Source organism: Mustela nivalis, assembly GCF_964662115.1.
Source record: "Mustela nivalis genome assembly, chromosome: 10".
NCBI classification, from domain to species: Eukaryota; Metazoa; Chordata; class Mammalia; order Carnivora; family Mustelidae; genus Mustela; species Mustela nivalis.
Genome location: NC_139029.1, coordinates 71,048,887 through 71,076,536, shown reverse-complemented (window position 1 = coordinate 71,076,536; position 27,650 = coordinate 71,048,887). Strand labels below are relative to the sequence as shown.

The 27,650-nt window shown below is 37.2% G+C and overlaps 1 protein-coding gene across 4 annotated transcripts in view; it reads right to left on the bottom strand.

Moving 5' to 3' along the window:
• The window catches only part of HS2ST1 (heparan sulfate 2-O-sulfotransferase 1), a 172,906-nt gene that overhangs the window by 10,494 nt on the left and 134,762 nt on the right, over positions 1-27,650 (bottom strand). For all 4 annotated transcript variants that reach the window (XM_082688232.1, XM_082688231.1, XM_082688233.1 and 1 more), the window contains exons 2-4: positions 27,273-27,511; positions 18,097-18,182; positions 9,166-9,304 (exon numbers count right to left, since the gene is read on the bottom strand). In XM_082688232.1, the coding sequence (XP_082544358.1) occupies positions 9,166-9,304; positions 18,097-18,182; positions 27,273-27,511 (464 nt within the window). The remainder of the gene's footprint in view (positions 1-9,165; positions 9,305-18,096; positions 18,183-27,272; positions 27,512-27,650) is intronic.

Below are 27,650 nucleotides of genomic sequence, written 5' to 3'. Positions count from 1 at the left end.
TTCAACCTGCTCTGTACAGTTAGTTACCAGATTAGTGTAAGGAGTCACTTCTAACATCCTCTACCTAGAAACCTTCAATGGTTTCCAATGTCTCAACCAAAAAAATCCAAACTTTTTATCCTGGCTTTAAGAAATGCTTCATACTCTGACCTCGAAATGCTAGTTATCTTATCTCTATGTGTAACTTCCATGTTTACCAGATTAGCCTGTTTTGTAGTTTCTCAAGCATATGATATATACCTTAAATCTAAATACTTTTGCTGATTACATTTTCTTCCTCTAAAAGTGCCTTCCTTCACCAATCTGGTTTACAAGAAGACTATCTTTCCAATGATTCTGGTCCAAAGTTACTCTTACCTCCTTTGGACTGGTATAAATGAACTATACTGCCTTATAACATCCAGCTCTTAGGATGCAGTTATGTATATCTACATATACATCTTTTTTTAAGATTTTATTTATTTGACATACAGAGATCACAAGTAGGCAGAGACGCAGGCAGAGGGTGGGGGGCGAAGCAGGCTCCCTGTTGAGCAGAGAGCCCGATGCAGGGCTCGATCCCAGGGCCCTGAGATCATGACCTGAGCCGAAGGCAGAGGCTTTAACCCACTGAGCCACCCAGGTGCCCTACATATACATCTTTATCTGAAGAACTTGCTTCATGTATTTTTTTTTTTTAATGTGTATTATGTTCTCTCTCAACTCTTTGAAGGATCAAGCAGTATGCATTTGTGTCCTCCACAGCACATTATCTATTGCCATACAAAATGTGCAATCGGTAGTTACAAATGATTGCAAAGACATCATTTTCAGGGATTTTCATAAATATTAAAGGCACATTTCTAGTGAGGATGAAGATCGAGGCAGGAACATTTTTTCATGAAGCATTCTGACAGTCCTTAGAGTTCTCTCAAATTCTCTTAGGATCTCTCTGTAGCTAGCTAGATACATATACCCAATTATAGATACACACACACACACACACACACACACACACACACAAAGTGAAAACACCTCAGTTTACTCTTAAGACTCAATAAACCCCATTTCAGTGGCCCTAAAATTATTTCTGAATTTTACAAGATGGTCCGACTTAGATGTACTGGCCTAAGTCACTTTATAAAAAGTAGTTTTATTATCATTTATGCCAATTTGTAACTCATAACAATAAAAAAAAACCCAATGTATGTATCTGTCTCTACCATGTTTCAATTTCCAAGAAATCTCAGGCTCAATGACCTGAATGATGATAATAATAGGTTTCTGATTCCATGCCGACCCAATTTAAAGAGGATCCGAGGTCATAGTGAGGTGCCTACGGAGCTCAGAGGAAGTTCTCTGCTTCCTTACACCTCTATCTGATTAGAGTCCCCGACAGAAAATAAACAAATTATTAAAGTGATTGTGGGAGAACGCACAATCTCTGCTACCTTTTCGTGTGCGTAAGATTCAAAGACATTGAGAAGATTTTGCTTAAATATAAGATTAAAATGATGCAGTATTAAAAATTTCCATAGAGTTACTCAACTTTGGGAATTTACACATCCACTACTGGAATAAAAACTGATTAATGAATAAGCATGCATCAAATTCTCTAGTTAGCCAACTTCTAATTCCTGTGCTCTTGAAGTGTTTCAGTATTTCAAAATAAAACAATGTGTACATAATCTTTAAGTATATTTCTGGCTAGTAGTTTTAAATCTGCTAGCCCACTCGGGCAGTCTCTAAAAGTCACTCTTCCATTCTTTCCAGAGTCATGGAGTTTTAGCCTTGCAGCTAGGTACAGGCATGTTACTTACTAAGTCCTTGTCAGTGGACTTAAGGCAGAAGTGATACGAGTACGTTCTGGGCCTCTTGGTTAAAAGAAATTCCTTGCCCTCCACTTCCTTCCTTCCCAACAGGCTGGAAGGCAGAAGTAGTGGTGACCCTAATTCAACCAAGCACTTAAGGACAACTTCCTAAAGAAAGGCAGAATAACAATATGGAAGGAAAGTAGGTCCCTGAATAACAGTGTGGAGTGAAAATTGCTCTAAGAGTCTGGACCCCTCCCTTTTAGGCTTTTAAGTATGATAAAAATGATCTAATTTAGGGGCACCTGGGTAGCTCAGTAGGTAAAGCTTCTGACTTCAGCTCAGGTCATGAGCTCTGGGTTCTGGGATGGAGCCCCATGTGGAGCCCTGTGTCCCTCATGCTCCATGCTCAGCAGGGAGTCTGCTTCTCCCTCTCCCTTTCCTTCTGCCCCTTTCTCCCTGCTCATGCTCTCTCTCTCTCTCAAATAAATAAAATCCTTAAATAAATAAAATAAATAATCTTACTTAAATTATTTGGGCTTCTTTTAGAAGCTTAGTATCTACTTTAATTCACCTAACAAATATTTTCTTAGACAATATAAAAGTAGAAAAATAGATTGGGGTTTGCTTCCTTTATCTTTGGGGGAGGAATTTTGCTCCTATCAACTAAAAGAAACAATCCAAATGCAGCCAGTAGCAAGGAAGACATGGGGAAAAGAAGAGACCATGAAAAAGCAGAAACTGGTGAACATACACGTGTGCCAGATTTTAGCATAACAGTAATTCTCCCTTTTCTACATGTATGTTTGATGAATAAAGTCAACCAAGTATTTCCTAGTGAGAGAAGCCGGATGAAGACAACTCAGTCCCATCTTAATCACACACAACTTGATGATTCAGTCCACTAAGATCACCGAGATGAGATGCTGCACTGACTCCTCAGCAGTGACATCAGCACTTGGGCTTCCATACCCATAACACTTAAGGCTGTCACTCAAATCCATGACCATCAGAATCTTCCTATTAGCCTTCTCCTACATTTTGGTCATATCTCAGAAATTGGATTTTCTATACATAAATATTTCTCTCTTCTAAAATCTGAAGTCCTTCAAATAAAAGGCAGAAATAAAAATACTCCAGACTCTCTTCCCCTCCCACAAAACCCAATTCAGTACACCACAGAAACAAAAAATTATGATCAGTTTTTTCACTTAAAAACCATCTATGTTTAGAAAGAACAATTCATTGTGAGCAAGATCCAGATGTTTTTAAAAGCATGAATATCAAAATGTTCTTTAGATTATTAGTTTAGATATTTAACTCCTAAAACTGAAGTTTAAAAAAATGTAATCAAAATGTGATGCTTGACAGTGATGGCAATTATATTTATATTGAAATCCTTTTCTGCAAAGGATCTGGCTTTACACTTTATACAGAAAACTGAAGCTAAGAGTAAGCTCCCTGGATTTCCTGCTTGGACAAAAGCTTATCTGCATCTCTAGCCCCCTGCTGCCCTCATCTTTAAAGAGGTATTTCCTTCTCCTATCTTTGAACACCATCCTCACCGCCTTCTGAGACCCTGCTCCAACAATTTTTCTCTAGTCTATTGTATTAGCCATCACCCCTGCTCTCTTTAGATATATAATATGCCCAAGTGTCTGTCATCTTAAAGAAACATTTCCTGATGCTTTTTGTTTCTTCTAAAGCCAAACTTCTATCTCAAGAGTGGTCTTTCCTCTAGGTCTTCACTTCATTTCTCAGTTACTCCCCGACCCTTTGGATTCTATTTACATTACTTTCTCAAATATCCCTAATGACCTCCCCAGTGACAAATCTAAGGGACAGTTTTAAATCCTCAAATTGCTAACTTCTTCACAAGTGAAATTATTTTCCCATCTACTTGGACTCATCGGGTTTGCCTTCTGATTCTTTTACCGCAGGCTCCTTGTCACGCTCCTCACTCTCTGCCTTACTCCTTAAAGGTTAGCATACCCCAGAGCTACATATTGGCTCCCCTTCTTTTTCATTTGGTCCTCTTTTCATATTCTAGGTCTTCCAAGTACAATTTCATTAGATCTCTTGTTTCAATTCTCACCTATTGCTGATGACTCCCAAATCTATAATTTAGTTCAGACCTATTTTTTGAGATACAAATACAATTTTTAGTGGATACCTCCACTTACTTATACATGACTAAGAAATAATGTCCAAATTGAACTCATTATCTCTTTCTTCAACTCCATGATAACTGACCCTTCTGTTTTCTCTCTTTTGATGAAAGGAAACACCTATGGTCCCATCAGAAACCGGGAAAGAAGACAAGTGAACACTGACCCTGGGTTGTGCACCTGTGACTGAGATAGAGAATACTGGTCTATCTGAAGCTTTCAAATAAAAATGGGCTGTAAAGAATTATATTGCTTTCCTGTGATGCTTTTTACATATAAAATACTAACTATCCAAATAATAACTTTTTCACATGTCTTTGTGAGACATTGTAAAATTGATGTTCCATAAACAAACAAGGGTCAGGGGACTGTGAATTGGTAAGAATGGTGGAGGCAGAATTTTGTAAGTTAATGAGAAAATCAGGCAGCACGAAGTATGGATTTCTTCTAACCTCATTACTACGTTTTATAAACTAATACATACTTTTAGGTAGAATATTCTAAATTCACTATAATACTTATAGCTTGTCAATAAGTCTAGTTAATTTAGAGTAAGAAATTTAAAAAAATACAAATTGGAATAGGAACTGTAATCCCAATAGCAATGAGTCCTTTCTTTTTTTTAAAAGACTTTATTTACTTATTTGACAGAGAGAGATCACAAGTAGGCAGAGAGGCAGGCAGAGAGGGAGGGGGAAGCAGGCTCCCTGCTGAGCAGAGAGCCCAACGTGGTATTTGATCCCAGGACCCTGAGATCATAACCCCAGCCAATGGCAGAGGCTTTAACCCACTGAGCCACACACCCACCCCATGTACTTCTTAATAAACATAAACTGATTCTCCTTTAGATTGTTATTTAGAGCATGTAACTATTAACTCTTTCTAGAAATATGACCCTCTCCCCTTGGTGTTCCACTAACAAAACAACAGTTAGTAAAAAATATTTAATAATCTATAGGGCAGTTCAAAACCAAAATATTTATAAAATTAAGAAAATGTGAGTGATGAGAATTATAGGCACAGTTAATATTCCTCAGAAGCCATAATAAGTCCTACATTGAACAAAGAACTGAAGTTATTCAAATGTGGGTATCTGGCCGATATCTTCTCAAAATGAACAAAGTGTACCTGCCCCTTGGCAGAAAACAACTGACAGTGCTAGTAGCTCAGCGGTCCCCAAATGGAGCTGTTTTGACCCAGCAGGTGACATCTGGCAAGGTCTGCACACATTTTTCAGTTCTCTCCACTGGGGTGTGTGGGGGGATGCTACTAGTTAGAGGTCAGGGATACTGGTTAATATCCTACGTGTACAAGCAGCCTCTTATGACAAGTTGTCTGGCCCAAAACAACCACAGTGTCGAGGCTGAGAAATCCTGTGGCAGCTGGTGACAAAAGTTAAGCTTTCAAGCAAAAATAAAAAATTTTGGAAAACTCAATCTGCCCCCATAAGTCTGACAGTTTCCCAATATGTAAAGACTTCTCTGATGAGATCAGTAGTGATATTAATGAATGTCAATTTCTGATATTGTATAACAAAATGTGTCAACATCTGGAAGGTCCACATAACTTAGTGATGAATATATTTCCAAGGGCCAATGCATGATGATATACAATTATGCTCAGTTAAAAAAATCCATTCGAAGTGTTTTAAAATATATAAATGGATTTTAATGTAGCAAAACATAAAAAGTTCACTGCTGTGGTTTCAGATTTCTTATTAGTGTGATATTAAGAACACCCACAGTCTTCTAAAAAAGGCTCTTAAAATCCTCCGTTTTCAAATTACATATCTATGTAAACCTGGGTTTTCTTTATACATTCAACCAAAAGAACATATTCAACAGATGGATTCAATAGCAGATATGAAAATCCAACTATCTACATTAAGCCAGATATTTTTAAAAAGTTGCAAAAATGTAAAATACAACTCTATACGTTTTGGAAAAAGGGTTATTTGCATTAAAATACATTATTTATGTTACCATATGATGGGCTTCCTACTCTTACTTTCAAATTAGTATTTTTAAAATTTCCCAGTAAACTGGTGTATTTATTGATATTGGCAAATGTCACACAAACAAAAGCTCTTTGGGGGTTCCCAATAACTTAACAGTAAACGGAGTTCTAAGACTACAAAGTTTGAGAATCACTGATTTCTCTATATAGTTCTTTAATGCTTGCCTCTGTATTATTTAATATACATTTTTTCCAGGCCCTGGACATTATATTAAGTAAACCTCCAGTCACAAATACAAAGAACAGAGTATTTGAAATCGCCATAATAAGACAAATCTTCTGTTCCTTACAGGATCAGCTGAAAGCTATCATAAGTATACATGTCCCTGAAATGTGTTTGAAATTACTGTTTGCCAGTGAAAGGAAGAAGCAGTTTAGATTATCAGGTACTGCAGTTTAAAACACAATAGTTGCCATGAGTGCTGAGCTGAATACTGCCTAATATACTTCCAAGTATCACTTAATACAATTTAATGGAAATGAAGCCAATGCAAGGAAGTATTTCCAGCCTTTGCCAGGTACTTCCTACGTCATCACAGCCACCTTTTAATCACTCTTATCTTCAAATATGCTGCCATTTAAAAAATGTTATATGCCATTCAGTCTTATCAACTCTCTATATATGAGTTTATTAATGAATGAAAGCTCTTTCCAGTTAAAGATATGGAGTTATTTACAATAAAACAACATTATTTAACTAATGAGGTCCCAGAATGTTGCCAATACTTGTATCATGAGAAACAAGACAAATTATTAAAAATGTGTATGTTTCAATACATTTCAAGACCAAAAGGTCCATTTTGCCTATCATAAAGCAAAGTAATTGTTCTCTTTAATAAAGCATTTGTAGATGGCCCTGTCTTCATGAGAATTAATGTAATACAAAAGTATTTTGCTGATTTACTAATATTACATCTAAATAAACAAGTATATTAATATGTATTTTATAATGACATAAAACCAAAGACAAAACCAAAAACAAACCAAACCCTATCATTATCAGGGTGAAGAATGGTTAAGTCTCGAGGCTCGGAGGGCATATCTACCTAAATCTTTCAAATATGAAAGGAAAATGATGTTAAAGTATTTGCCTGAATTTTTCTGTAGGTATTGAGAATGCAACTTGGGAACATCTCTCATATACAAATGTTGGGTAGAATATTGTATTCCCTACCTCCTTTTTAAAGGGAATAGAGTGCTTAAGAGTACCTGGGTTTAAATTCCAGCTCTACCATTTACTGGTAGTACAATGCTGTACAAGGTACTTAACCTTTCTGTGCCTCAGTTTCCTTATCTGTAAAATAAAGACAATAACAGCAGCTACCTCACAGAACCATTGTACAGGCTACCTGAAAAAAATACATATAAAACAGTGCTTGTTATAAATATGAACTAATAGTGTTATATTAAGTGTTACTATTACCCAATTTCCCAAACTATATAGGTCAGCCACCACTAAACCATAGTATCCAGGACTGACAGTGACAGATGGTGCATGTAGGAACCAATGGAACTGGAAATCTTCTCTTTACCCACACTAATACTCCTTTGGTCAAAGGAGAGAGATGGATATTAACATCTATCAAGTAAAAACACTGAAAATCAAAGGGCTAAAATTTAAAAAAAAAAAAAAAAAAGGAAGGAAGGAAGGACGGAAAGAAGCAAGAAGGAAGGAGGAAGGGAAGAAAGGGAAGAAGTGTTGGAGTGAATTTAGAAATAACTATCAACAAATTCTAAAGTACCAGATCACAAGAGTTGTATTATTCCATTTTTCCATTTTATAAAATGCTGTTGAATCACCATAATAACCTAAGTATACATATACATTTTAGAAGATTAACTAATACTAAGAGATCAGTAGATGCCACCCACCTCCCCCCACCAAAAAACACAAAAGGTCTGGTCAATTATCTGTGTTTGGATCAGTACCTTGTGCCTAAAGCTTTAAGACTAAGGAAAGGAACAGCAATTTCTAGAAAAGAGAAAAAAGTAAATAAAACAAAATAAATCACCTCCTCATGTGACACACAAGGCACATAAAACTTAAGTGAAAAATTGCTGGATGTTAACTATTATATCAGGTATCTCGCATCATGATTACACAACACTTTAGGTTCAAAAGGTGCAGAATTCACTCATTCAACTCATTTGCTAAGCACTTACCAGATGAACTAGGCACTGTGCTAAACACTAGGGAAACAAGGAAGAATGAAATCTAGCCCCCGCTTCAGGAAGTTCAGAACCTCCTGGAGAAGACATATGGAAACAAATAACTCAAATACCACAAATAAATGCTTTAAAAAGGGGGTTTGAATGGAGTGCTCCAGGAGCCTTAAAAGTATGACTAACTGCCTCTGGGGCACCAGAAAAGATTTCACTGAAGAGTTAACATCTGAGCTGGCCCTAAAAAGTGGACAATTTTCCAGAGTGAAGGAGAAACATTCTAAATATGGGGAACAACACATGTGCCCAAAGTACATGGTGACAGTAAGCATGGAGGACAGCAACACTTCTTGTGGCTGAAGCACTGGGCATCTGAGGGAAAAGGCAGCAGGAGAAGTCAGTCTCAGATTATGTCAGACTGTGTCTCTTGTGCTTTGAGCCAACTTGTGAGCAATGGGGTCCCAGTAAAAGTGTCCCACAAGTAAAGTGACACATCAGTTTGGTTTCTCAGGAAAATAAAACTGGTGCTACTCTGGGGGATGCACTTAAAGAGAAGACAACCCAATTCTGAACCTGCTAATAAGAACGAACTCTGGGACTATTCTCATCTCATCTGAAAAAAAACCAGCTGCTTCAGCAAAACGGTGTTCCCAAATCGATGAGCACAAATCACAAATCAATATAAACTGCCACCATTGAGACTAAAAGAACCAAAGTACAATTCACAAAACTCCTGATATGAATGAAGAATTACAACAGTCTCACAGAAAATCGTTAGGACTATAGTAAGAGAAATATTCAGCCCTGGAACCAAAGTAAAGTATCTTTTTGAAAGAACAAAAAATTATGTGTACACCAAAATATCAACTATAAGTTTTACTTTTGCTTCTTTATACTTTTGGGTTCTTTTCAAAATTTCCACAATAAGCAAGTAGTACATTAATAATAAAAAAAATTTTAAAAAACACACTGTTCATTGCAGTTGATAAACAATTATCTTTGTAAACATCCTAAAACTAAAATATTACCTTTTTGTCTCCTTGTTTTCGTCTTCTTAACCCTGGTCTATAATCATCTCCAAATCTCAGAAAGTAATAGTAAGAAACTAGCCTCTCGATAGGATCCCTTATGACATTAATGTAAATTGGCTTCTTCTTCACACCAAATCTGAAACAGAGCGAAATGTAAAAGGTAAAATCTCTATTTTCATTCTGTTTTGGGGTATCCTGAAATTAAAAGTTTGACGTATAAATTCTATAAGGAAAGAAGAACATGAATTTATTTAAATAAACTAGAATATGTGGAGATAAGGAAATTGTTTATGATTATTTATGTTACAATACAGTACATGCCAGCACTGTTCAATACAGTGAAACAGGAAATAATAATTTAAAAATTACTGCTGAAGATAAAGAAGAGAAGGGAAATTTGAATGAAAGACAATTTTAAATTTTACTGGCAAGAATTACATAAAACATTTTAATTTTATGTAGCAATAATTTTTCATTTCTGGCCCACCAAACCAGGCACCCGTTATCAATAGATACGTTAAATCCATACAAGTGTGACCACTAGAGTCTACCTTCTGCTATTGCTGATTTTAAAGACAAGAGCAAATGACATTTGGTTTTCAGCACTGTTTCCTTGGGGAATGAGAAAGAAGTGAAGGAACAGAGGAGACAGAGAAGGCTTTTACTTTAGCAACCCATGCAACCCTCGGAATCGTCCAGCTGCCGCCTGTTCTAATATCCTCACTTGTTCCAGTCTTGAAACTTTTCGTGTTATCTTCACCTCTACTTTCCTTTATTCTTCATTTAGTACAGTGACCAATTGTTTAGAGTTTTCTGCTGTCAGACTTCCCCACAGATCTGACCTGTCCTCATCAGTCCCTTCTTTTCCACCACCGCCCTCTCCCAAGGTGTCTTGTTGGCATCACTGCAATAACCTCACTGGTTTTCTTGCAGCGATGTCTCTCCTTTTCAATCTACCTTCCAGGCCAATCCCCAACTGATATTACTAAAACAACATTTATTAGATCATTCTTCTTAGGAACTTGGAATCACTCAACTGTTTATGTTGACATCAAACCCAAACTCCTTTGGTTTCTAATGCCTGCTGGCCTATGTCTCAGGTACCATCTTATTGACCTTACTTTTCTTTTAACTGTCCTCCAAGAAGAAACCATCTGTTAGAGTTAGGCCCACCCCTTCTACCTCTCCCAGCATATAACACATTCCTATTTCTCCTTACATGACTCTGCTCATTCTGTCTTCCTTAACTAGAATGTCATTCTCATTTTTCTATTCTTTCTATTACATTAATTCATTTGAAAAATACTTTTTTGGTGCACCCAGTACATGCCAGCACTATTCTCATACTAGGAGTACAGTGGTAAGAAAAAAAAAAGACAAAATTCCTTGCCCTAGTGGAGCCAACATTCTATTTGGGGGAGACAGAACATAAAAAATAAGTAAATATGTGAGATGGTAAAAAGTACTAAGGAAAAAAAATGATGCAGTGAAAGGGAATAGGGACTGCCAGAAGTGGGGAGAGTACACTTTGAAATAGGGATTTCCAGGCAGGCCTCTGGAAGAGAATGTTCCTGGAGATGAAACTCCAGGAGTATGAGGCCCCACCCCTTGCAAGCTGCTAACTGCCAGGCATTTTCAAGAATAGCAAGGAGATGAGCCTGGCTGCAGCAGAATCAGAAAGTGAGTAGGGAGAAGGGGTTGGGGTGGAACAAGTACAGATCAGAGGCTTACAAGCATCAGGAGGGAAGCCAGAGTCAGCAGAGAAGTGTCACGATATGGGCTGCAATGTACGAGATGGTAACTATAGTTACCAACAGTGTATTGTAAATCTGAAGTTGCTATGCAGAGTAGATTTCGAATGTTCCCACCTTAAGAACAACAACAGGATGGTAATTGTGTGACCTGAAGGATGTGTTAACTAACCTTACAGTGCTAAATACCAAACAATACATGTGTATCAAATCATCACACTGTATACCTCAAACCCACCCAATGTATATGTCAATACATCTCAATAAAGCAGGAGAGCAAAAAACCACCATTGGCTGCTGTTTGGGAACACAATGCAGAGGGGCAATAAAGAAGTCTTGTAAAGCCTAGGAAGCTTAGGGCTCCAGTGCTATCTGCTTTCATGGACACCTGCACCCAGGAGATACTGCTCTCAGGCAATTCCATTCATGGCTTGTCCTACTAGTGTTTCTCTTGTAAGTCTTACAAGCCATCTGAGAACAGGCATAGCACTGTATACTTCTTTTATGTATTTCATAGGGCCGAGTAGACATAAATACTTGCCTGCTGATTAGTACTAATTTGAAAGATTAAAAAAAAATTAGCAATCTCTCCTATAATAGGAATCACGATAAGAAATGAGAGACCTAAGCTTCAGTTGTATGACTCTGATAAGAGACAGTTAAAGTTGCTTATTCTTTTAACCACTCTTGATATGTTCATTCATCTGTTCACAGAAACCTTCAATTTTAGCTCACAGCTTATAACTTAAATTTCCTTTCTTACTAAAATCTTTTTCCAAAGGCACTAAAAAACATATAGCTAAACTAACCAATTTCACATTTCCCCATTACTTCTGCCCACTGCAATCAATGTCTTATACTCAGCAGGCACTCTATAAATGTTTTCTACTTGGTTCTTAAGCAAATGAGCAGTGAAAAGAGAGAGTATAGAAGAGAAAAAGCAAGGTGCCTGGATAACTCGATTCTTTCAGCCTCTGAATTACTGAAAATTAACGAACCGGGAAATTCCTAATTTACAAATACGTTATATTCTATAAGAACCATTTGTGTGTGAGAAGGGGTCAGCGGTCTTCTAGCTCTTTTCTCACCACTAAGTGACTCAAAGTCACTAAAATTCTGTGTATATAATGAAATACTGCAAACTACAGAAAGTCCCCTTGTCAAACATCATTGTATTAAAGCTGTGAGTTGGTTGATCAGAATAGGTATGCATTTTTTTCACTCAACTCAAAACCAATAATGCAGTAAACAATTTTCTCACAAGTTTTTAAAAGAGGAAGCAGTATCATTGCCAAATATATGGCACTGCCACCTTAGACATTACAGTAGAAGCTCCATGAGGGCAGGAACTGTTTCCCTCTTATTCATGGCTTTATCATTAGTGTCCAGCACAGTGCCAGGCACACAGGTGTCAAATATCACAGAATGAGTTGAATAGACTGCTGGGAAGTAACCACTTAGGCAGCCTTTCTGTAGGACAGAGTACTCAGCAGCAAGAGGAGCCAGGGTCGGGGGGGCGGAGGGAGACATCAGAAATATACAGTTGAGGGGCACCTGGGTGGCTCAGTTGCTTGAACTCTGGACTCTTGGTTTCAACTTGGGTTGTGATCTCGGGGTCGTGACATCAAGCCCCGTGTAAGGCACCACGCTCAGTGTGGCATCTGCTTCAGATTCTCTGTCTCCCTCTCCTTCTGCCCTTCCCACTCATGCTCTTTCTCTCTCTCAAATCAATCAGTCTTGAGAAGAGATGAGAAGAGAAAAAGAGAAGAAAAACAAAAACAAAAACAAAAACACATTTGCTACCTTAACTGAGAGAGTGGAGAGTCTTAATACTAGGTAGTTACAAGGAGGGGAAAGCACAGGATGATGGGGCAATGACTCCAACCTTAAAACTGTGAGACTGCCTGGGAACCCCTTTACCATCTCCATTAGCTAGTGACTACCGTGAGTCATTCTCTTGGGAATTACCTCCTTCCCATATAATCTCCCACCACTGCTTCCTCTTTTTTCCTCCCCACCCTCCCAAGTCCCTGACATGTGGGACAGACAGCAATTCTTACCAAGTGGCACTGAAAAGGAGATATAGCACTTTACAAAATTCTTCTTGCTGTCTGGAAACGACTTTCTGGGGCATGGCTCTGGTGGCATTTACATGTATGAAGTATGATTTGAATGAGATAACATGTATGAACTCATTCTGAAGATGGATAAGACTCTTATTTATATATTAGGGTATGGTTATATAAACATGGAGGCAAGAGATTCTAACAGAAAACAGGCATGACAAAAATAGCATCTGGGTCATTCAACTCGGCTTCTTAGGAAACAAGCATCCTTTTAGGTTTGTGGGTTTAATTCTTCTGCCAACCAGGTAGTTTTGCACAGGGAGAAAATGTTCTCTATGGTTGTGAACTCCACATTTAACCCTGGCTGGGCATCTGAGCTGTTCCTCGGGAGGGCTCAGGTAAAGAAAAGATAATCCATCATCATTCCAGAGATATAAACTATTATTGACCTGTTAGAACATGATCTTCCTAGGAAGAGAACAGTACATTTGGTAGGAAGCTGCGATGTTCTATAAAGATTAAGAGGCAAAAAATATAATCTTAACAGCAGGTTTGTAAGAAGATATTTTAGAGACCTTATTCTTGCCACATCAGCATATGGGGTATGGCAAAGCATGGAACATGATCTAGGCTCATGTCTCTACACCTACACTCTACACAATTGGTAAACGAGTACACGTTGAGAATGGTTAAAAGAACAAGAGTGCATACTCAGAACATTTGAATGGGACCCGGTCGTCTGACTGGACAAAGCCTACATGGAACGTGACGAAGCTGCAAGAGGGCTGACTAACCTTTGGGAAGCACAATGCTTTGTGATTTCTGCTTCATCCTAGATTTAACCTCTCTAGGAAAGCAGCGGTCTCACTGGGGACACTGATATCTTATATATAATTACTCTGGACTGTCTTAGCCCTAAAGGGTTCAGAGAAACTGCCAAATCCTTCCCCATGTGGCAGGTTCCTGTGATCTTGTTTCAAAAACAGAGAATGACCTGTTGGTATTTGTTGGTCCCACTGGTGATGTTGTGATTTTTGCAGTAGTTATTTACCTCTTAAAAAGGGCATTCATCTATTATGCATCTGTTAGAATTGCCCAAACTTTAAAAAAGGAAAAAAAAAAAAGCCCTAACAATACCAAATTCTGGCAAGAATGCATGGCACCTGGAACTCTCATACACTGCTGGTGAGATTGCAAATAGCACAGCCACACGAAAAAACAGTTTTGCAGTATTTTATAGAGTTACTCTACAACCCAGCAATCCCACATTCTATACACCAAAGAGAAATGAAGACATAGGTCCACAAAAAATCTACATGCAAATGTTCTAGCAGCTGTACTCATTAGCACCAAAAGCTGGAAACAATCTGAGTACTCAGAAACTGGTGGATGGATGAAGACTGTGGTGTATCCACACAATGGAATACTGTTCCTCCAAGAACTAACCACTGATAGATGCGTACATTGGACAAATGTCAAAAGCCTTATGTTAAGTGAAAGAAGCCCAACTCAAAAGACCTGGTGACTGATCAATGTATGTGGTGAAGAAAGGGGTTATCCAAGATGACGCTAGTTTCTGGCTTTGATATCTTTTTTTTTTTTTTCTTAAGATTTTATTTATTTGATGGAGAGAGAGAGAGCAAGCGAGCAAGAGCACACCAGCAGGGGGAGCAGCAGAGGGAGAGGAAGAAGCAGGTTCCCTAATGCTGGACTCCATCCCAGAACCCTGGGATCATGACCTGAGCCGAAGGCAGACGCCTAAACGACTGAGCAACCCAGGTGCCCTCTGGCTTTGATGTCTTGGTAAAGAAAAATGGGCAAACTTCCCCAAAGAGAATAATGGGGGCAAAGACAGAGTCCTGAGCAATGCCTTATTAAGAGTTGAGAATAAGAAGGGCCAGCATGGATTCAGACAGGGAGCAGAAAACACCAGAAAGACAACGTGGTAACTGAGAGAAGACAGAATTATAAAAGAACATAACACTGCTTTGTGTGAGACATGAAACCTACTGCTTCACATACATTATCATATTTAATCCTCACAACCACCAGGAAGTAGTTATTTTAATTAGTGTCACTTCACAAATGGGGAAAAGGCAGATCTGCAGTGATGCGCCTGAAACCGCAGAGCCAGTAAGAAATGGGAGGATTTAATGGCAGATCTCCCTGCCTTGGGAGACTGCCCCTAAGCCATCTACAGCATCAGTGTTGTAGAAAGAGCTGGTCCAAGGTCAATAAAAAGGCAACTCTTGCATATTGCCTGTAATGATTACAATAACTTAAGAAATGTTCCTGTAATGTTGTGACATATTTGCTGGAAGTGAGAAAAAATGGTGCAAACACAAACTTTATTAGGCCTAAAATATTGTCGTTTTAATACTCTCTAGGGTATTTCAGACCTAGTGAAGCTTTCAGTTATGTGTTTCTTGCCCTGACATATCTGCTCTTTACTGACTCACCTCAGTTGTTCTGAGAAAGACAACAGGGGTGGTATGGAGAAACCAGAATGACAGTGGTAAACACCCATATTCATTTCTGGGGATAACCACAAAGGCACACACCTGACATGCACCTGAATAAGACTGTTGTATCAAAAATAATTTTCACTGGGGGTGGAAGGCCTGGAGAGGGTGGTGGGGTTATGGACACTGGGGAGGGTATGTGCTATGGTAAGTGCTGTGAAGTGTGTAAACCTGGAGATTCACAGACATGTACCCCTGGGGCTAAAAATACGTTATATGTTTATAAAAAATTTTTTTTTAAAAAATTTAAATATATAAGACAGATGCTGACATGTCACCCATAGGTAGCTAGATTACAGAAAATCTCAGCAGACTGACGGAAATCAGCATTCACAAAGTTTTCTTTCAGCTGAATACTACTCACTATAAAGGAAAATATGACTGAAATAAATGAAAGAGGTGTTCTAATATTTTTATTTTGTAAAGTTTGAAATCAAAGTTGAGGTAATAGATGCTGCTGGTAAGGAGTATGAATGTAAAAAGGGAGGATGATCTGTTTATAATGAAATATAATGAACTGATAAATACAGAAAAAAATGTGGCTTCAGTGAACTGAGGATAAGAACTACAACTTATTTATTCAACTTTATATTACCTGTACTCTATGACATTTTGAAAATGTCCAATCTATACAAATTTTTTAGTGAAAAATTTCTAAATTTATGACATTAGTGATATTTGTATCATTTTAAAAACTGTGCTGTCCACCAACTGAAATGAAAACAAAGGTAATTGAACGCGAAAGAGAAAAATGAAAAAGGGAACGACAAAATGTGCTTAAAAAAAAATCGGGAATAAGACGAAGTACAAAAAGCAAGACAGAACAGGAATATGAACTTGGAACAAGGAGAGGTTTCTGTTATGCTACAGTTCTGAATAAAACCAGAAAACTAGAGCCAAAACATGGCTTGAACACATATAGGTTTACAAATAAAATGTGTACTTCTTAGTGATCACTAAACCAGAAATCACTTTTCATTTTTTATTGTCTTTACCTGCTTCCTGGGTTTCTTGGGATATACTGAGTTTATATGCTTTAAGGGACTCTTTTAAGGCAACTGAAAAGCTAAGTGATTAAATATTTCTTTCACCAAATTTGATTGTTCTCTCCTGAAGGCAAGTATTTTAATGGATTCCACAAAGTACTATGGCAGTCAAGAATATGTTTTGAAGAATAAAAGTATTCTAAAAATTGGTAAGGTGGTGTTTCTTTCCTCTTCCTTACTCTTCACAGTTACTAGGTCTGTCAAACTAAAATTTATTTTAAAAGATACTAGTTACATCTACAATAGTTCTTGACTATATACATCAAAATACATTCTCGCTAGGTGATTTCTTTCAGATGTTTGTTTAAAATCTTGTAAAAGTCTACTGAAATTTTTCACAATACTTTTCACTTCCAAAAACACGAGACCAATTATGAAAATATTCAAAACCTTAAACATTCATGTTAGTATTTAATAAATGAGATTAATCTTTTCAAGAAACTTTATACTTTTCAACTGCAAGAACCCCAGCATACACCAGAGCTTCAAGTAAAAGACTTGCCAAAAGCAAAAGCACTCAATATATTATTTTAATAATGGAAACCTCAAGTATTAGAAACTAAGCTGTGTGTGGAAAAAATAAATCATTTAGGTGGAAGGATAACAGACATTCAATTGAAGGATAATGCAGCCCTGAGGGAAAATATGCATATGAATGGAGTTTATGAAATTGGTTCAGTGCCTCTGCAAAGAAAAAATAATTAATTTATTTTAAAGCTACCTATAAAATGTTTTCAATATTGCAGTATGAATTATTTACAGAAAACTGTACATCTAATTTTAAAGCTACCATTTTATTGAAATATCTTGAGTACTATGGAACTAGAAATAAAAATACATTGTTTCACGTATGTAATATCTGGGAGATTCCCCTTTAATTACATGCTCTTCAAAAAGTTACGGGTTAGTACCTAAATCAGTAATAATTCATTCAACTCTTTTTCTTTTCAAATTTAGTAAGTTAAAATAACTGGGATACCAACTTAATTTTCAAATTTGACACAGAATACTCTAGAGTTGACAAATACATGAGAGTATATTACTGTGAAATTATGACTACTAATGAAATGACTGAGGGAATATGTCTGAGCTTAAATCATTTTAAAAATACATTTTAAATATGTCTTTTAAGTTAGTAAGGCTGTTGGGGAAAAGATCTGGATTTGAAGTTTTACCATAATGCTACAAAAAAACATTCAAATGGATCCACAAAATAACCCATGTTTAGAATATTCCTCTTGCTCCCCTAAAATAAGTCATTTGCTTATACAAGACACATAAACAGAATGATAAATAACTTTAGAGTATCACCTATATTTAGTCTACTTCGAATTTCTAAAATTACTGTGACAATAATCAACTTATGAACACTAGAGGGCAGTAAAACACCAGAAGGTGTATTTAAATTACATCTCTAAATGTGGCAAAGGCAAGCCAGTACCTTTTTTTAAAAATCAGAATCATAACAATTTAATAAATATGTTTCTTTTTAGGTTGCTAAAGTATAAAGCATTCTTTAGCATGTCATTTTGGTACAACTTACTTTGCAAAATCCAAATAAGAAACATGTCCATGATAAAACCCTGGTTTCATCTCTTTCCAGGAAGTTATATTCTTTACAAAGCGTACCTAAAACAGGAGAACACACTCATTACTGAAGTTCAATATAAAAGAAAATGAAATCTGATGATAGCAAAATACTTTCCATTTAGACATTTAAAACAAATCACACCAGTTTGACAATTACAAAGCTTGAAACACAGGTTTCAACTAAGGAGAGCACAGTGTGATCTGTAATTACCAATTCATCACAGAGGGAGCTATTATCACCACACTCAGAGGAGTGAGAAAGAATCCTGAAAGAAAAAACCCACACAGTGCAATCATTACAATGCTGCACAGTAAGTAATTCACACGGGTGAGGGGAGGGTGGGTAACAACACATGACCAAGTCTGTTTTTTACTCCCAGAGACTTGTTATTCATAAAAACTCATACTTATTAACGGCTCAACAAATAAAAACAAAAAGTAATCCTCAAACCAAAATGATTACAGAAAAGATGATGATTTTCAGAGGCCTTTAAAGAATAAAGAGCAGATATCATCAGCTCATTGATAAAAAAGTATAAATATGCTGAAAAAATTTTTTTCTTAAAGCTTTTATTTATTTGACAGATCACAAGCAGGCAGAGGCAGGCAGAGGCAGGCAGAAGGCGGGGGGGGGGGGGGGGGGGCGAGAAGCAGAATCCCTGCTGAGCAGACAGCCTCATGCGGAGCTTGATCCCAGGACCCTGAGATCATGACCTGAGTTGAAGGCAGAGGCTTAACCCACTGAGCCACCCACCTTGCTGAAAAAAATTTTAAGAGCTGATTAATATAGAGCTTGATAAGCCTAAGTATCACTAGCTACAAAGCAGTGATACACTATTTCTCAAAGAAAAATGGCATGTATTTTTGATATGCAAATTTATGCATGATAAGCAGCAAACAGTTGAGAATGTCTTCTAGGGACTAGGTACAGTGTGGTGGTGAAGGTGGAAGGGTCGGGAGCCCACCATCCTAAACTGCACTGAAATCTTCTGCAAGCTGTGACCTCAGCCTGGAGCATAGGCCTGTGAACTGCATATTTCTGACACCTTATCAATCTTGCATTTACATTTTAGAAGAGTTAGTCACATGGAGATACACTGGACCACTTCTACCAGATTAGTCAATAAATTAATGGCAATGAATGACGATGGATGCCTCCCAGAAAAGGCCTATTGGTAGTGCAGAGCACAAAACAGTGCAGAAGTAGCCACATGTCAGAGAAGTGAGCTAGGGAAAAACAGAAAGTTCTGGGGAAATTTATTTTTTAGGGGAGGCATTAATAACTCATATACTGGGGTGCCTGTGTAGCTCAGTCGCTTGGGCTGCTGCCTTCAGCTTAAGTCACAGTCCCAGGGTCCTGGTGGGAGCCTGCTTTTCTCTCTGCCTGCCGCTCCCCCTGCTTGTGCACTCTTCATCTCTGACAAATCAATCAATCAATCTTGGGGGGAAAAAAACCCTCATATTAAGGAAAATAATAGAGTTCTTAGAAGGGAAGTTATAGAAACCTTATCTTATTATCTTATACGTACAAACACATACTCTTAAATCTGAAAATTGAACGCAGATAAAATTAAGTTGCATTTTAAAACACACAATTATATTTCAGCAGATGTTTATGATTTTTTCCCACTGGGAGAAAGAAAAAGCCAAAAAAAGTGTGATTTGAGGTTCTCATGTTCCTTCCTATCTGTTAAGGTTCCAAAGAGAATGAAAATATCAAATGGCAAATGAAAAGAAACAGAAAATTAAAATTAGATAACCTAAAAACTGAATCCTTAAAAAAAATTCACACATTGAATATGAAAAGTCCTTATAAACTGTCACTTACTGGTAAATTATTTCATAAAAGCCTTTGGTTCTGTTGAAAATCAGTTCCATTATTTCAGCCCAAAATGAGAGGGAAGTAGAAGGAAAAGAGAATAGGAATGGGAGGTGGTGGTTTAAGGATACTTAAGAAGGCATATTTAGCGATTCAGCTCTATTTTCCAGAAGCCCGGATTTAATGTGGATGTGATGGTGTGGGAGAGAAATGAAAGGAGGTGGCAGGTTGAAATCTGGGAAAATGGTGTTCTAGAAGCCACATGTTAGAAAGGATCAACAGTACCAACTTCAAAGTGCACGATAGTAAAAGGCTCAGGTGGAAATAAGAGTTAGCTATAAATATAAACTTCAAGGATCCTTCTTTCTTCCACCTTTCTTAAGGACAGTCAGGGTTAAACTGAACCCTCTTAAGGACACACTTCCTTGTTCCATGTGTCCTTCACCGTCCAGTGTAGAGCTCAGGAAGCTAGATAATGCCTGGACTGCTGCAGGGCTTCTCAAACTCAAGGTGCAAATGAATCATCTGGGATTCTGGTCAAAATGCAGATTTTGATTCTGTAGGTCTGGAGTGGAGCCCAAGACTTTGCACTTCTAACAAGTCTCAACAGGATGGCAGGTCAGTGGCTCACACGGAGGAGCAAGGCTTGAGCATAGGTAGGCCCAGGAGTTACTGCTTGGTTTTATTTACACGAAGCTTGTTTTTGTACTGCTTTGCTAAGGGGCCCTGAGGTCCGTAAAAGCTCTTTGGCAAAGATACACTCTCATATTTCTTGCTTTTATGATAAGGAAAAAAATGTACTGAAATAGAACAGATTTTTAAAGATTACCTTGTAAGCCACTGCAATACATAAAACAAAAGTAAGGACAGGAGCAGAATGAACCCTGCCTACTCCGTCTCCTTCTACCCACAAACAGTGATGCCTGAAGCATTCTGAAACCAAAGCATTCCAAGAAACACAGTCTAAAAATGAATGAATTGGAAAAAAGGGTTGTGTTTCCAGTTGGGACTGAGGGAAGAGTTGAGTGATGGTGGAGAACAGAACAAGGCATGAACCTTCCACTGCTGTCATCAACTCAAAGTTTCTTGTTTACAGAATCAGCATTTTAGAGGTTGAAGGGACTTAGAATACCCTGTCCTTTTTATTTTATAGATTAGAACACTGAAGCTCAAAACCCACATACCTTAGATTTTGGCCCAATCATCCTTCTATATCACAAGATAATTTTTTTAATTTCTTATTGTTCAATTTAAGCAAAGAGGAAAAAACCCAAAAGGATGTGAAAAGAAGCGGGAGTAGCATTTGTATCATTATTTTGATCAACAAACTTGGGCATTGAGAATTTCAAGTCCTATCCACTGCTAAGAAAACCCCTCAGGTCCAGTCATTCAAAATTCCTCATCCCACAAGCTTTCAAAGCTCTGTTGATATGGCTCTCAAAATTGTTCATCTTCTTCATCATGTTCATTATAACCTCCACGTCCAATCCACGCTGTTCACTATTCTCATACTGGACAACCATTTTTGCAATTATGACCACTGACTTACTCTTGCCTTTTTATTATCCTGGGTAACCACAGGGACTGCTGAACACTGCTAGTCAAAAGTAAGAGACCTGGTTTAAATGTTGATATAAGACCTTGCATTTTATTTTCTAAATTCATTCTGAGGTAAATTCACATGGGTTATTATTGCTTTTAAATTCTCTATACTATTATGTTAAAGTCTGTTAAAACATACAGAATCTTTCTCTAATCTCGCAACTATGAGAATACTAAAGGTTCCATATTTAATATATATGTACATATGTTTTTTTCTTTCATCTCATCAACACTTACAGTAATGTGTTAAAGTCTCATTAATAAAGCTGTGGCTGATTTACAATTTGCAATAAATCAGAAGATGCTGAGCTGAGACTGACCTTTCCTTTACAAAAAAGAAAAAAGTGCCAAGCAAACAAATGATGTCAATAAGGTTCAAGTGGTTGTTCAGACTAATCTGGAGAATAGGCAGAGCATTAAGAAGAGTCATTTACATACTGCTGAAATTCTATGACCATCCTTTGACCCCCTTTGAAGAGCAACCTTTTTAAAAAGTTTCCTTTTCAGGGCACCTGGGTTGTTCAGTTGGTTAGGCAGCTGACTCTAGATTTCAGCTCAGGTCACAATCTCAGGCTCATGATCTCTGGGTCTGGCTCTATGCTCAGCAGGCAGTCTGTGTCCTCTCCCTGTCCCTCTGGCACACTCCATTAAAATAAGTAAATCTCCAAAAAAAAAAAAAAGTTTCCTTTTCAAAGTCTGAATTTAGCCACTTCTCCTTTTACCAAGTTAGCTGGTTCTCCCCAAAGTGCCCCCTGCAGAATTTTCTCTCTCTTCCTCCCTCCACCCCCACTCTCACCCTTTCATCTGCCAACCTCACTGCAGTTCCCCTCCACCATTTTCTGCCCTCTCACCTCTCCTGCACCACTCGCCTAGTCTTTCAGTTTTTCTTCTGGTTCTCCTCTGCAGTGGGACATCCTGCTCAAGACCTCGAGATAAGGCTCTGGAATAGGTAGGAGTGGAAGTGGAGATCAGGTGAGCAAACCGGCACGCCGTTCACTGTCTGGACTCTCACTGACGACACTTGGCACTAGTGAAAGGGAAGGTGAGTAGATGAAAGGAGCAAAGCATAATCATGGTGAATGGACTTAAGAAGATTGAAGATGGAAGAGACTGAACACAGTGGCTCAGGGAGAAGAAATAAAGTCACCACAGTGAATTTATTCAAAGAGTATTTCCATACTCTGATTGAAACAGGCTATCAAGAAGGATGTTTCAGAAGTAGTTGGTAGATATACTACATGAAAAGAGATGTTTTTATAGCTAGCCTGGAGCAGATCCGAAACTGTGATTTCTGTCAGGTTTTATAACTCAAGCAGAGTTAGGCTAGCAAGTCATCAGAGGAGACCTTTAGGGAAAACACAAGCAATGTAGGGAGTAGTGCTGTGATTTATCTGCTAGTGGACTCAGACCTGAACCAGTGTGGCAGAAAAAGCTAAGAAAGCACCATCTCTTAAGAGTGTACCTAGACATACATTCTTAATAAGATTCATCTCAACATTAATTATCTGAAAAAACCTGTTTTCACTATCTGTGAGTAGGAATGTCATCCTGACAATCTTGGCCAAATTCCAACTTTGTAATTACTGCATGGTAAATGAATACTACTATTAACTTGGGTAATTACTATATACCGAACTCCTACTCATACCTATACTTAAATAAACATCCACTGTACAGCTGTGGGTAGTTTTATGACACTAAACTAGAGAGGAAGTGTTCTACACAAAAAGTAAAAGTGAGTAACAACTGGATAAAATATAAAAACATTCAGCAGCAACATAACATAATATTTCACCGAAATCCAGAAATTTCTGTTCAGTCCTTTCTGCAGGAGAAGGGTGGGTGTGTCCCAAATCACCTTAGTGAAGGGGAGAACATATTACCATCAATCAGAGGGGCTCATTCTACCAGTAATCATCATCACTGGCATTGTGCTCAACTAAGAACTACTTTTAGAACCTAAGTCCATTCATTTGTTCTCTTTCATTCATTCATTCAACAAAAAATTTATGGAGCATATGTACTGTGTCTCAGACACCATTCTAAACACAAGAATACAATGGTGATTAATATAATGAACAAGGTTCCTGCCTTTTAGGAGCTTATACAGAGGAAAAGACCAAACAAATAGAAAACAAATAAATCAGTAAGTAATAGGAAAGTTACATAAGGAATGATGACGGTGTACTATAACTTGGAAGAAGTATTTAATATATAGGATAGCCAAGTGAGGTTTTTCTGAGAGGCTGTCATCTCAAGGATGTTAAAAGGATAACATGAAGTCAATGGTGAGAGACCAGTCTAAGATAGACTGCTACGTGCAGAGGCCTTGAAATGGGAAAGGTTTGGTACATTCAATGAACCAAAGGTCAGTGTGGTTAGTAAACAAGAAGATGAAGTATTGGACATGGGCTAGATTTAAAAGGGCCTGTTGGCCAAGGTAAGGAATTTGGATTTTGATGGGGAGGTTAGAATATGAATTTAAAGCAAAGTACTTCACCATCCTGGGAAGTCTATAATACACAATTTCACATAACCCACTGAGAACTATGTTCTAGATGTTTGGTATTCAAACTGTGGTTCAAGAACCATAAGAATCAGTTTGGGCCTCAGATTCCATCTTAGTCCTTTTGAATCGGAATCTTTATTTTTAACTGGCGATTGATATACATATTATAAGTTAGGAAGCACTCATCTTAGGTGTGGTCTGAAAAATAAGAATCTTCAACAAACATCAAGTCATGCAAAAGATCAGAAGGTGCCCTAATAGCGAATTAAAAGAAAAAAATTACTAAGTTGTCCTAGAAAGAATGCAAATTCTAGATATTTCTGATGTGTAGAAAGGAGTTAAATATGATCACAAACCTAAACAGATGAGTAGAAAAGAATTATGAAAGATCCTAAAAGACACTGCCACTTAATACCTGACAGTTACTTTATTTATTTATCTATCTATTTATTTATTTATTTATTGACAGTTACTTTAAAGACAAGATGTTCTCTAGAGCAGAGATATTTTCATGATAGCAGAGTAAACTTCATTTTCTAACTACAAGATCTAATGAATCACTGGTCTCCTACCAATCCCTACCAATTCACTGAGTAAAGCATGCCTCAAAGATAGAATTCCCATGACTGAGTATGTCTCCCTCTCATGGCTTACTCTTCCAAGCCTCATATTCTCAAACGTTTATCTTTTCATTCACTTGTTCGAACTTTCCCTCTTAATTTATTCCAATTTCTTAATTGTGAAAGATCCCTTAACTACAGAAAAGTTGAAAGAATACAGTCAACATCTGTATACTCATTCACTAAGATTCACTAACTTCCCATTTTTGCCTCTATTCCAATTTCTTAATTGTGAAAGATCCCTTAACTACAGAAAAGTTGAAAGAATACAGTCAACATCTGTATACTCATTCACTAAGATTCACTAACTTCCCATTTTTGCCTCTATTTTCTCCATATGCACACACATGCTTAATTTTTTCTGAACCATCTGAAAACAAAGAGCAGACATTTTTGATCAAGGATCCAGTTACTAATCACACATTACATTAGGATTTAAGATCTCTTAGTCTCCTCACCTCTAGCGAGGACTGCCTTCTGAAAGATGTGGCCTTGCTTTTTATTTCTTTAGGAATGTAGACAATCCCTGTATGTATTACATACTCAATAAATAAATGAAACCTTGAGAGCAGAGTGGACAACTGTTTCTAAGGATGGCAGAATATGCAGAGATAGCTATTACCTGCTCAACAGTTTCATACCTGACTCAACATATTTGGACCTTGCCTCTAAAATTTGAGAAATAATTAAGTATGTGAACAGTTTAGCACAGTGCCTTGTACAGTATATATGAAATACATCCAAGAAAGAGCTGGAGCTAAAGAGTATTTCTCTACTTTGCCCCACACAAACATATTTTAAATGCTGCTGCTCATTATGTAATCTCACTGCTTTTAAGATGGTGTTTATGCTTCTCTTCTGATTTTTTTTCCTATATATAACTAACAAGCTATTGAAAGAAAAACAGCTTTATCTCATCCAAATGCAACTGGGAAAATCTATCACTACATGATGCCTGTAAATGTCATATGTGGGCAGCTTCCAGAGATTCTTATTTCATGGAAAAAAAAATGGTTAGTATCACTGTCAGACATCTTATATAGCTGTCATACAATTTTGTAATGCTGGACAGAAAATAAGCAAGGTAACTATTTTTCTAAAAAGTACTACTGGGTAAGTCTAAAATTACTATGGGAGTATTAAGAGATGTTCCTTTAAGCCAAGATGTATTTTGAAAAGCAATCAAGCAAAGAAATTTAACATCTACCACACACTGTATAAAAATGGATTATTTAGGATATTTGCCCTTGGTATTCAATATTACATAATGAATAGTTTTTATGACCCACTTAGCTAAATAAGCTCATGTTTCTTCTCATTTACAGAAGAGTTATTTAGTTTGGCTGATGGATGTAGATTTTGGGTTTTATGAAAAAGAGTAATTGAGGATACTGCAGAGAGCCAAGAATTATATGGGCAGATGGTATGCCATATACTATTAGACTTTACTAACAGCTCTCAAAGAAAACAAACCTTAACCTTATGTATCAGTGTTACTCTCTTGCTTCAGAGTAGGATAAGAGTTAGCTTTGTAGTAAATAATTTCAGCTGTTTTCAGATACATTCATAACTGTATGACTATTATAAAACCTTTCTAATTATGCTACCTTAACATTTAATCTTAGACAGTATTTCCGAATATTATCTTTTCTCCTCATAAGGACCAATTCCCATTCCCTTCAATATTTATAGAGAATTCTATTAATTTATAATTCTAGTCAGAACTCCAGTTGTGGAGAAACTGTGTGCTACTATTGCTAAAAGAGATAAGTGATTTTATTTCATGAGATAATTTCCTCCACTTTTCTTAAGACTATTTCATATCTATCCATTTGTTTATCTAAAGTTTCTTGACAACTTAAAAGGCAAGGTTATGTTAAAAATATAAGCCACAATTTCTCTTCTCCAGGAGTTTGTAGTTAATATTACATGAATTACTAGTAAAGATGAGATGAAGTTTAGGAGGCTTGTCACAAAACTGAACACAGGTATTCATTAAATAAAGATTTCTCTATCATAAAATGAGACAACTGACTGATTTCTATTGCAAGGTATCTTGTTGAAAATATTTCCTATTTTTTAAAGGATACCATAATAAAGAGCATCATTTTCTTTTCAAAAATCAAGCTTTTAATAAGTTCATTAATTTTATAAATATTTAAGTACATATAATATGCAAGGAAATATACCAAATATTGTGAAAAATGTAAAATTATAGAAAAGTTTGTTTAGCAGGGCCACCTGGGTGACTCAGTCCATTAAGCGTCTGTCGTAGACTCAGGGCGTGATTCCACAGTCCTGGAATGGAGCTCCACATCTGGCTCCCTGCTCAGCAGGGAGGCCTGCTTTTCCTTCTCCCTCTGTGCCTGCCCCCCAACCCCAACTCATGCACATACTCTCTCTCTCAAATAAATAAAATCTTAAAAAAAAAAAAAAAAGTTTGTTTGTTCCTGTTCCCCAAGAGACTTAAAATTCATTGGGGTCAGTACACATATCCCTTAAAATGCTTTTGCCTCTTGAGATACAAAATATGAATGAGGAAGTGTCAGAAAACATTCACTTATCTCCTACGTGTTTACCTGGTCTTGTAGTGACATCACTGGATTATTTTTGGTAGTGTTGATGTGAAGAACATGATACTTATTCTTTGCACACAGATCATAGGCAATATTGGTAAAGGAAGTGCTTGCAGTTTTGGGGACTCTGTTATAAATGATCACCATGTCCTCTTCCTCATCCAGCGTGGCCTCTTGCCGAGGGCCATCCATCGTATGTCGCTGCTCAATTTCTCGAACTTCATGTCTTGCAATTGCCCTTTCTGCAAAGAAAAACAGTTGTGAGCTCACTTTTTAAAGACAATGAAAATAATTTCCCATTCCTCAAACATAATTCTCCAATTTAGGAATGAGTAAGAGCACCTGAAAAAATGTTTTGAAGACCAAACATTTAGAATTACT